The 9,141-nt window shown below is 42.9% G+C and overlaps 1 protein-coding gene across 1 annotated transcript; it reads left to right on the top strand.

Moving 5' to 3' along the window:
• The first annotated feature begins 6,247 nt into the window (after window positions 1–6,247).
• LOC117613749 (probable LRR receptor-like serine/threonine-protein kinase At3g47570) lies at window positions 6,248–8,934 on the top strand. The gene is made up of 2 exons (XM_034342322.1): window positions 6,248–8,489; window positions 8,585–8,934. Exons 1-2 carry the CDS (start codon window positions 6,248–6,250, stop codon window positions 8,932–8,934), a joined length of 2,592 nt encoding a protein of 863 aa, XP_034198213.1.
• Window positions 8,935–9,141: the final 207 nt, after the last annotated feature.

Raw genomic sequence — 9,141 nt, 5'->3', positions numbered from 1 at the left:
ACTTCTAGCTCTGTTTCACACTTGCACCTGCTACAAAGGACTACCCCAGCTGATATGGTGGCTCTTGGTTTCTGGCTGGTCTCCCTTATGATCCTTCTGCCTCTGCTACAACTAGTATCTGTCATTGACTGAGTTTCTCTCTGTTCTGGCCAATTCAAGTTAACCATGTTGACTTGTGGTTGAGGGAAAGGATCTGTCGTGACCGATGGCGGTTTTTCCGCCAGTTTCAACCTTCCTGCCGTTATTCCTTCTTGTATCACGTCCCTGAAAACGACACAACTATTGGTGGAATGGTTCCAAGAGTTGTGCCCCCTGCAGTACTGTCTCCCTTTGAGTTCCTCCGGCTTGGGTATTCTGTGAGGCGTTTCTATTGCCTTCTGCAGCAGCATTTCATCGAACAAAGCATCAACCTTGGTTAAATCAAAAGAGTAAACCTTGTTCTGCATTGGCTTGTTGGGGACGAATCCTCCCGTGAATGGTGGTGGCTTTTGGTCTTTAGGTGGCTTTGTAAGGGCTTTGCAACTAATAGGATGTTTTAGTTTTGCCATTTCTGCCACCGAAACCTCTTTCTCTTCTGACTCTTCTGTGTCCTCCTGTGATTCCACCCCAATTAGGTGGACTGAAGAGGAAGGGGATTTGTAATAAGTGCCTTTAGAGGAGTTCCTTCTCTGTTGTTCCTCTCTGAGCAGCTCCTCGTATTTGGAAGCCTTATCAGCCAATTCTGCCAGGGCCCCGAACAATATCCCGTCGAACCTCTTTCTGAGAGAGATTTTAAGGGCAGCTTGGGCCATCTGGATGAAATGTCTCTCCTCCATGGGGATCCGGCACTTCATTTTAAGCTTTCTGAACCTGGTTATGAAGTCTTGGGCTGGTTCATCTTCGCTTTGCTTGAGGGCGGCCAAGTCACTGATGGTGACTTCTGGCTGGACCCTGTAATAATAGTCATGGAAGACGTTCTCCATCTGTTCCCAAGTCTGCACAGAATTGGCTGGCAGGCTAGTATACCAGGTGAAAGCCTGTCCAGAGAGAGAATTGCCAAAGAGTCTTAGTTTCAACAAAGGGTTGTTCTCAATAGCTATGCATTGGACGGAGAACCTGCCTATATGTTCAACTGAGGAAGCATGGGAATCTTCCCCGTTGAACAAGGTGAAGTTTGGTACTTTGAAGCCTGGAGGTAATGGTATTTGATCGATGCAGGCTGGATATGGTTTCCTGTATATAGGCCTTTCACCTCTTCTGGCCTCGGGTTCCATGATTTCCCTGATCATTCTCTGCAATGCCCCTATATCATTCAGAGCGTTGATGGGGGGAGGATTCTGTCCCTGTTCTGCCTGAATGTAATCGATTCTGGGCTCCATTCTGTATGGTCCGAGTGGAGGTTCTTCTCTGTGCCCTTCCTGCTCTTCGATATCTGGGTGATTTCTCCAGTTTGCCCCCGGTCTATTCCTGTCCTGGTTAGCAAAAAGGTTATTGCCTCCTCTGCCCCTTCTCCCTCTTGCGGGTGGAGGGAATGGATTAGGGTCCATCCTTCTGGGTCTATATGGCAATACAGCTGGTGGTTCTGGCTGAAATGCCAAAGGTTGATCATGCTGGACCGCCAAGGGTGGAATGGGCTGAGGTTCTGGCTGGTTCTGCTGAACCAATACAAGGTCATTTGGTCGGACTGGGACCTCCTGCTCTTGATTAGGAAGGATTCCCTCTCTTGGACTAGCCTGGACTTCTCTGTGATCTGGTACTCCAACTATCTGTGCAACTAAAGGATTTTCCTGGTATGGCCATGCCAGTCCTGGTGGAGGACCATGAGGGAGATCCAACTGCTGGACTACAGCATCGGGGTTTTGGACTCTGGCCATGGCGCTCTCTCGGTCTTTCCGGAACTGCCTGTTAACCTGCCATTGCATCATTGCTGTCATATTATTGAGAGTGTCTTGGTTCCTTTGGACCGTGACTTCTTGTCGGAGTATTGACTCCTGTATTTGATTCATCCTTCTGGAGTTAGTTCCAGAATGTCTACTTCCTGTGCTGCCGCGAGCTGATCGTCTGGCGTCGCTTTCTTCTGACTCGGAACCTTCCCTGCGAGCCATCTGGTTTGTCTCCATATCTAGTATGAATTCTGGCTAGAGCTTCCTGTATGTGTAAACCTGTGAACGGTTCTGCTGAAGTATGTATACTGAGAAGTCCCACTGGGCGTGCCAAATTGTTCACCCGTTTTTGCGTTTAGCTCCTGTGATGGAAGGGCGAAGTTCCCCACTGGCTTGGAGACCATGTACTGGTCAAGCGAGTCAGCTTTCTTTGGTGTGCGAGCGTGCCACTGCTAGCAACGTGAATTCTAGCAGACTTTTTTTTAGAATAGATAACTTGCGCCCCAAGTTACTGACTTCTAAAAATCAAACGATTGTGAATTTGGGTGAGTAATATCTCCCAAGTAAGTTCTTTTCTTGCCTTAGGCTGGTAAGGACTTTCATAATTTATCTCAGTATATAAAGGAAACGGCTGTTCTGGCCAGAAGTGTTTGATAGAAGTGGACTGTTTTAGGCAGAACTGCCTTTTGCAAGATAATAAATACACATATTTAACTCTAGACAAGTTAAAGGACTGTCGGAACTTCGTTTCCGCTTGAATGGAAGACTCCGCTTCAGGCTGGACTGGACATATCTGGATTGGTCCGCACTGCTTTGTGACTTCAAATGCTGGGTTGACCTGCAAATCGATACCAAAGTTGGATTTTGGCAGAGCTTTACGTTTTCTTCACGCTTTGTGAGGCCTTTTGAATAGGCAGAACTGCAATTCCTCCTGCTTGAAAGGGACAGAAGTGGCTATTCTCGATGGTCTGATGAGCTAAGGATCGTACTGCGAGAGTTTTTCTGCTTGAATAAGACTCGTCCTGAGTTTTCTGGGGTCTCCACGTCTGTGAAAACTCAAACTCTGCTTGTCTTGGCTTTTGCTGAACCAAATTTGTAACTAGGTGTCTCGTTCTAGAAGACTTGTCTTCTAAGTCTGAATTTTGGAATTCAAGTGAGCTCTTGGCTTTTTCTTGGTGTTGTGTTTTTGATTGATGAGTTGATTGTCCTTTTCTTTCTTGCCTGCTTCTGTTTTTATAAGAGATCCTCTTCTGGAGGTGTTTTCTAAATTTTAAATGGGCGGCAAAAAGATCTCTTAGAAAAGATCTTTATCAACCGTGGCAGACAAGTTCTCAATAGTCTCCAGTGATCCCTTCCCTAGTTCCCTGGGTGACTGCTTTTTTGTTTCAACCAACGCCAACGCTTGTGTGTGCTTTTCATGGCGGTTTGGTTTTCTTCTGTACTTTCTGAATAATTCCTTATTTTCTGTTCTAATTGAGAAGGCATGGCCTGTGAATCCTTTTGAAAAGATGGACTATTGTCTTCGGGGCAAAAAAAATCTCTGAAAATAGGTGGGCTTCTTGATTTCCTGTCGGCAGTTTCCCGGAGACGTCTCTTCCCATAAAAACTCTAGTTGAAAATGTTGACCCTCTCAATAGCTGAGGTAGCCACGTGGGAGATATATTTGTTTAGTTTCTTGGGCTTGAATCCAAACAAATTTTGTGGGCTGATCTTTTTAAAGCCCAAATGTCGGCTTTCCATGCTTTGGGCTTTTTGGGTTTTGGGTATGTGTTTCTTACCACGGGCCTTCTTCTTGGATTTCTTTTGGGTGTGCCAAATTTAGGCCCAAACAATATTAATTAAGGGTTTGTATCTCGAAATAGGTGCTCTGACCGCTCGTACGCAGCAGGCAGGACCCTCTCAGGGTGAGGCAGCGTGGAACTACTTGTGAGTGGATAGTTATTTTTAATATGCACTATTTTCAATGATTGAAAGAACATGCATGAAATTGGTATATATATATATATATTTGGAATAAGGATTGGGAAATTTATAAGTTTCGATATTAGTAATATGAAATTGAGAATTGGATTTTGATGTGGAAATTTGAAGGTTAAATTTTGGGGAAATGGGAATTGAGTATTATGGGTTAATATGGAAAGATGTATGATTACATTATGTAAGTACCATCCCCTAGTTACTAGGCTTCCCACACGTGGCGTTGGAATTTCCGGCATGTGAGACCCTGTGAATTGCTAGGAATCATCACACGTGGAGTTGGAACTTCCGACGTGTGATGATATAGTCTGTGCGCGTAGGACTTAGTATTGGAGCTACACATGGCGTTGGAAATTTTCCGGCGTCTGAGCTAGAGAGTTTCGTCCCCCGGTTGGACTGCTCATCCCTAGACGCAATCAACTAGAAATCCTGCAGGCCAGCCAAACAATCCCCCAGTTGGATTGTTTCCCCAGTACCTAAGTAGTGTGATAAATATTATGTATATATATATGTGTATAAATCAATTAAAGTATATGTAGTGGTTTGGAAGGAGCAATATAAATTTTATGAATAAAGTTTATGGATAGAGTGATTGGTTTCAAAGGGTTTCGGAGAATAATGTTTTGATCATTAAATAAAAGTTAGTGAATCTGCATATTTTGAGCATTATTTTTACACGGTGGGGTTCTTATGTTGTTTTGAATGCAAACTTTGTTTTTGTCCACTCACATGTTTTCTGTTTGTGGCCCCCCATACAGTAGTCTCTCAAGGGAGAGTTGCAAGCCGTGTTCGAGGCCCCGAACAGTGAACATCAGTAGATTAGGTTTCGAGTAATTTCTTTCTATTCAACTGGTTGTTCTTGTAAACTAAATTCGATAGATGCTCTGTTATTGCCCATGTTAGGCTTTACTTGTGAGGTCGGAGGCCATTTAGTGTATACTATTGAATGTGGAATGCATGCTGCTGGTTGGAATTATTTTGTGATGGTTATGCAGGTTGAAATTTTTGGGATTGTTCAATTTACAGAGGAGACTCTGCTAACATTTTGGTAGAAAGTCTCGGTTTTTAGTAAGTGGGCCCGGCATCGGGGTGATGTCGGTAACAGGACGGGATTCGGCCCAGTTTCTGAGGAAATTTCAGGGTGGGTCCTGTCAATTATACCCCTGCCACGTCATTAGTTTAACGGAATTTGGAATGGCGTTGACAGAAAGTGGTTAAGTGACACACGAAACATTGGTCAAGAGGGCAAAGTGGGTCACTTTAACTTTGAGGGGATAAAGTAAGAATTGATCAATGTTTCAGGAGGCACTGTAGCAGTTAAGCCTTATTCTTGTAATCTTTTTTCTACAGCCTTATATCATATCCATATGTTATCATCATCATATATGTATTCGTATTTTCATAAAGTCTGTGGTGTACAAGACTTATGAGAAGAAAACAAATTGTATAACACAATTTTTTTCGTTCAATAACAATCCACTTAATTGAATTCAAGCAAACCAACGTATGATTGTTGCCAGAAGAAATTAACCACTTGCCTTTATCAACGTACGTATTTCTTCCACCACACGTTGGTGGAAATGTATTGTTGCTGGGGCTGTTTCCACTCAAAGGAAATGAAGTCGTCTCAATTTGGAAAAGTAAGTCAGTCATGGGGTGATTCCGACCAAAGAAAAGTCATGGGGTGATTGAGAGAGTGAAGCCCCTATCAGCTTCCAATCCAATGACAGCGTCTGCGTGATTTATGGCTAATTCTTTGCAAGTGACTAATGGAAGCAAGTCAAAGTTTTGTGTCTTTGGAAAGCAAGTCAACCGTGGCTGATCGTAATGACTGGGACTTAGTTAAGCGCATTACTCAATCTTATAAACCAGTTTGCCATGCCTTCATAATCAAATGGGAATATAATATTACCCGCTTCTGATAAACAAATTCAAAATGGGGGTTTTGGTTTTGAAACTGATTTTATTAACATACTCACTTGTGAATGGAGCATTGTTGGTTTGCTCCATGCAAATGGGACTGGGAGGGAACGAGACAGATAGGCTGGCCCTGCTAGCCATCAGAGCTCAAATAAAGCAAGATCCTCATAATGTAACGAGCTCCTGGAATGAATCCACTCACTTTTGCTTGTGGCAAGGCGTCACCTGCAGTCGACGACATCGCCAAAGGGTCACAAGGCTAGACCTCCAATCTAGACCTCCAATCTCAAAAGCTGGCAGGGTGCCTATCCCCACACATAGGAAATCTAAGTTTCCTAAGTGAACTAGAACTACAAAACAACAGCTTCAGCAATAAAATCCCTCCAGAAATTGAGAATTTGCGTAGATTGCAGGTACTATCTCTACAGAACAACTCATTTAGTGGCCCTATTTCATACAACATATCATATTGCTCCAACCTCATCGTCATGAACATCGGTTTCAACGGGTTGGTGGGTAAAATTCCATCTGAATTTGGCTCTTTGTCGAAGCTTCAACGATTTGTTTTACAAGCTAATAATTTAACAGGAAAGATCCCTCCTTCCTTGGGAAACCTTTCGTCTCTCGAGGTACTTGCTGCAACACAAAATAACTTGGTGGGAAGCCTCCCTACTTCTCTGGGCCAATTGAAAAACTTAACATTTTTGTCATTGGGTTCAAACAAGTTAACTGGTACCATTCCTCCCTCCATCTATAACCTCTCTGCTCTTGATATTTTTTCCGTGGCCATTAACCAAATTCGAGGGAGTCTTCCATCAGACTTGGGAAACACCCTTCCTAATGTCCAAGACTTTAGCATCGCTTCAAACCACTTTTTTGGATCCTTGCCACTTTCACTATCGAATGCCACGAATCTACGTAGGATTCAAGTTCAGCACAACAAGCTAACGGGACAGGTGCCGGATTTCCGAAATCTTCAAGACCTAGAGACATTCTTCATTGAATGGAATCATCTCGGAAGCGGTACAGATGGTGACTTGACTTTCCTCACGGACTTGACCAATTCCACGGAGTTAAAATACTTGCTTATGACTGACAACCAGTTTGGAGGAACGTTGCCCACATCAATATCCAATCTGTCAACCAAGCTTGAAAAGTTCTCGTTTTACAGAAACCAACTACATGGAAGTATACCAACAGAATTAGGGAATCTGGTCAACTTGGAGTCGTTGGCAATGGGGGAAAATAGCTTGACGGGTAACATTCCCACTGAAATTCAGAAGATGTCAAGCCTTGTGGAATTAGATATTTCTATGAATGCATTATCAGGAAGCATTCCCTCCTCTTTAGGAAATTTAACCAAGTTATACGAACTCACCTTACAAGGAAATAATCTTGAGGGCGTCATCCCTTCAAGCTTGGGAGATTGCCAACAGCTGATATTATTGGATTTATCTAATAATAAACTTAGTGGCGCAATACCTCAACAAGTTATCGGCCTCCCGTCCTTATCAGTGCTTTTGAACTTGTCGATGAACAACCTTACGGGTTCTCTTCCGATGGAGGTTGGAAAGTTGAAGAGTCTAGGTGTACTGGACGTTTCTAATAACATGTTATCCGGAGAACTTCCTAGTAGCCTTGGTTCATGTGAGAGTATAGAAGTTTTGTACTTGCAAGGCAACTTCTTCAAGGGGCCTATTCCCTCATCTATGATTGGGTTGAAAGCCATAGGAGAATTAGACCTTTCTCGCAACAATTTGTCGGGTGAAATTCCAAAATTCTTAGGGGGCTTTGTCTTCTTGAAGAAACTAGACCTATCATTCAATGAATTTTGGGGAGCGGTACCAACTGGAGGAGGTGCTTTTAAAAATGCAAGTGCGATTTCAATTACTGGCAACACCAAGCTCTGTGGAGGTATTGCTGATCTGCAACTGCCCAAGTGCAAGTCCAGAAAAGGAGGATTATCTCGTAGCTTGAAATTAATAATCCCGTTAGTACTTTGCGGAGTTGCTCTTCTTGGAATAGTTATGGTGATGTCCTATTTCTTCCTCTGTTCGTCAAGAAGGAAAAGGAAAGAGATTCCGTTGAGCACATTGGCGAACCATTTTTTGCAAGTGTCATATGCTACTCTTCTAAGAGCTACTGACGAGTTCTCTTCGGCTAATTTGATTGGGGCAGGCAGTTTTGGGTCTGTGTACAAAGGAATTCTTGATGATAATGATAAACATCAACTTGTTGCTGTGAAGGTGTTCAACTTGTTACGCCATGGAGCATCGAAGAGTTTCATGGCCGAATGTGAGGCTTTAAGAAACATCAAGCATCGAAATCTTGTCGAGATTATAACTGCGTGTTCAAGTGTTGACTTTCATGGTAATGACTTCAAGGCTCTGGTTTACAAGTACCTGGACAGAGGAAGCTTAGAGAAGTGGCTGCATCCTCCTACTGAAATTGAAGAGGTAAGAGAGGGACCCAAGAGTTTAAATCTAGATCAAAGGCTAGAGATTGCCATTGATGTTGCTTGTGCATTGGATTATCTTCATAATCATTGCGAAACACCGATAGTTCATTGTGATCTCAAGCCAAGCAATGTTCTTTTGGACAACGAGATGACTGGACATGTTTCTGACTTCGGACTCGCAAGATTTCTCTCCCAAGAAACTGATATTAATGTTTCCAACAATCACACAAGTTCCATTGGAATAAAAGGAACGGTTGGTTATGCTGCTCCAGGTAAGTGGTGTCCTTGTTTTCTTTTTAAATCTTACGAAGTTTGGCTATTTTACTAACAATTGTGCTGATAATATCTTATGATGTTTCAATGGTAGAGTACGGTATGGGAAGCGAGGTGTCAACAAATGGAGATGTCTACAGCTTTGGTATTCTTCTGTTAGAGATGTTCGCAGGAAAGCGACCCACCGATGACATGTTTAATGGGGACCTAAACCTTCATACTTATGTTAAAATGGCTTTCCCTAATCGAGTTATGGAGATTGTAGATTCAACACTTTTTGAAGGAGGCACCAACGAGAGAAGGGTTCAAAAGATTGAGGTGTGCTTGAATTCAATATTTAGAATTGGAATTGAATGCTCTGCTGAATCTCCAACGGACCGTCTAAAGAATATCAGTGATGCTGCATCTGAGCTGCATTCCATTAGAGACGTTCTTCTTGGATAGGAACTTTTTCTGCTACGGGTTTGTGTGATGGGGATATTATTTTTTATGTGCTGCCAGAGAAATATTCTTTGTTGCTTGCTGCTGCTAGCCTGGTACAGTAGATGGGAGTTGTGCTACTACTACGTCGTTTTATTTGTGTTTGGGCCTGAAGCCCTTAGAAATGTGATCAAACTACTGCATCTTGTGTAAATATCTTATCTTAAATAA

This window comes from Prunus dulcis, unplaced genomic scaffold (genome assembly GCF_902201215.1).
Source record: "Prunus dulcis unplaced genomic scaffold, ALMONDv2, whole genome shotgun sequence".
Classification (NCBI taxonomy): domain Eukaryota; kingdom Viridiplantae; phylum Streptophyta; class Magnoliopsida; order Rosales; family Rosaceae; genus Prunus; species Prunus dulcis.
The sequence above is the reverse complement of the archived record's forward strand: the minus strand, read 5'-3'. Positions and strand labels throughout refer to the sequence as shown.

Excerpts from the sequence above, each read along its gene's own strand:
- LOC117613749 (XM_034342322.1), top strand. The coding sequence starts at position 6,248 with ATGAACATCGGTTTCAACGGGTTGGTGGGTAAAATTCCATCTGAATTT. Across the intron at positions 8,490-8,584 it reads GGTTGGTTATGCTGCTCCAG|AGTACGGTATGGGAAGCGAG; the intron begins GTAAGTGGTGTC and ends TTTCAATGGTAG.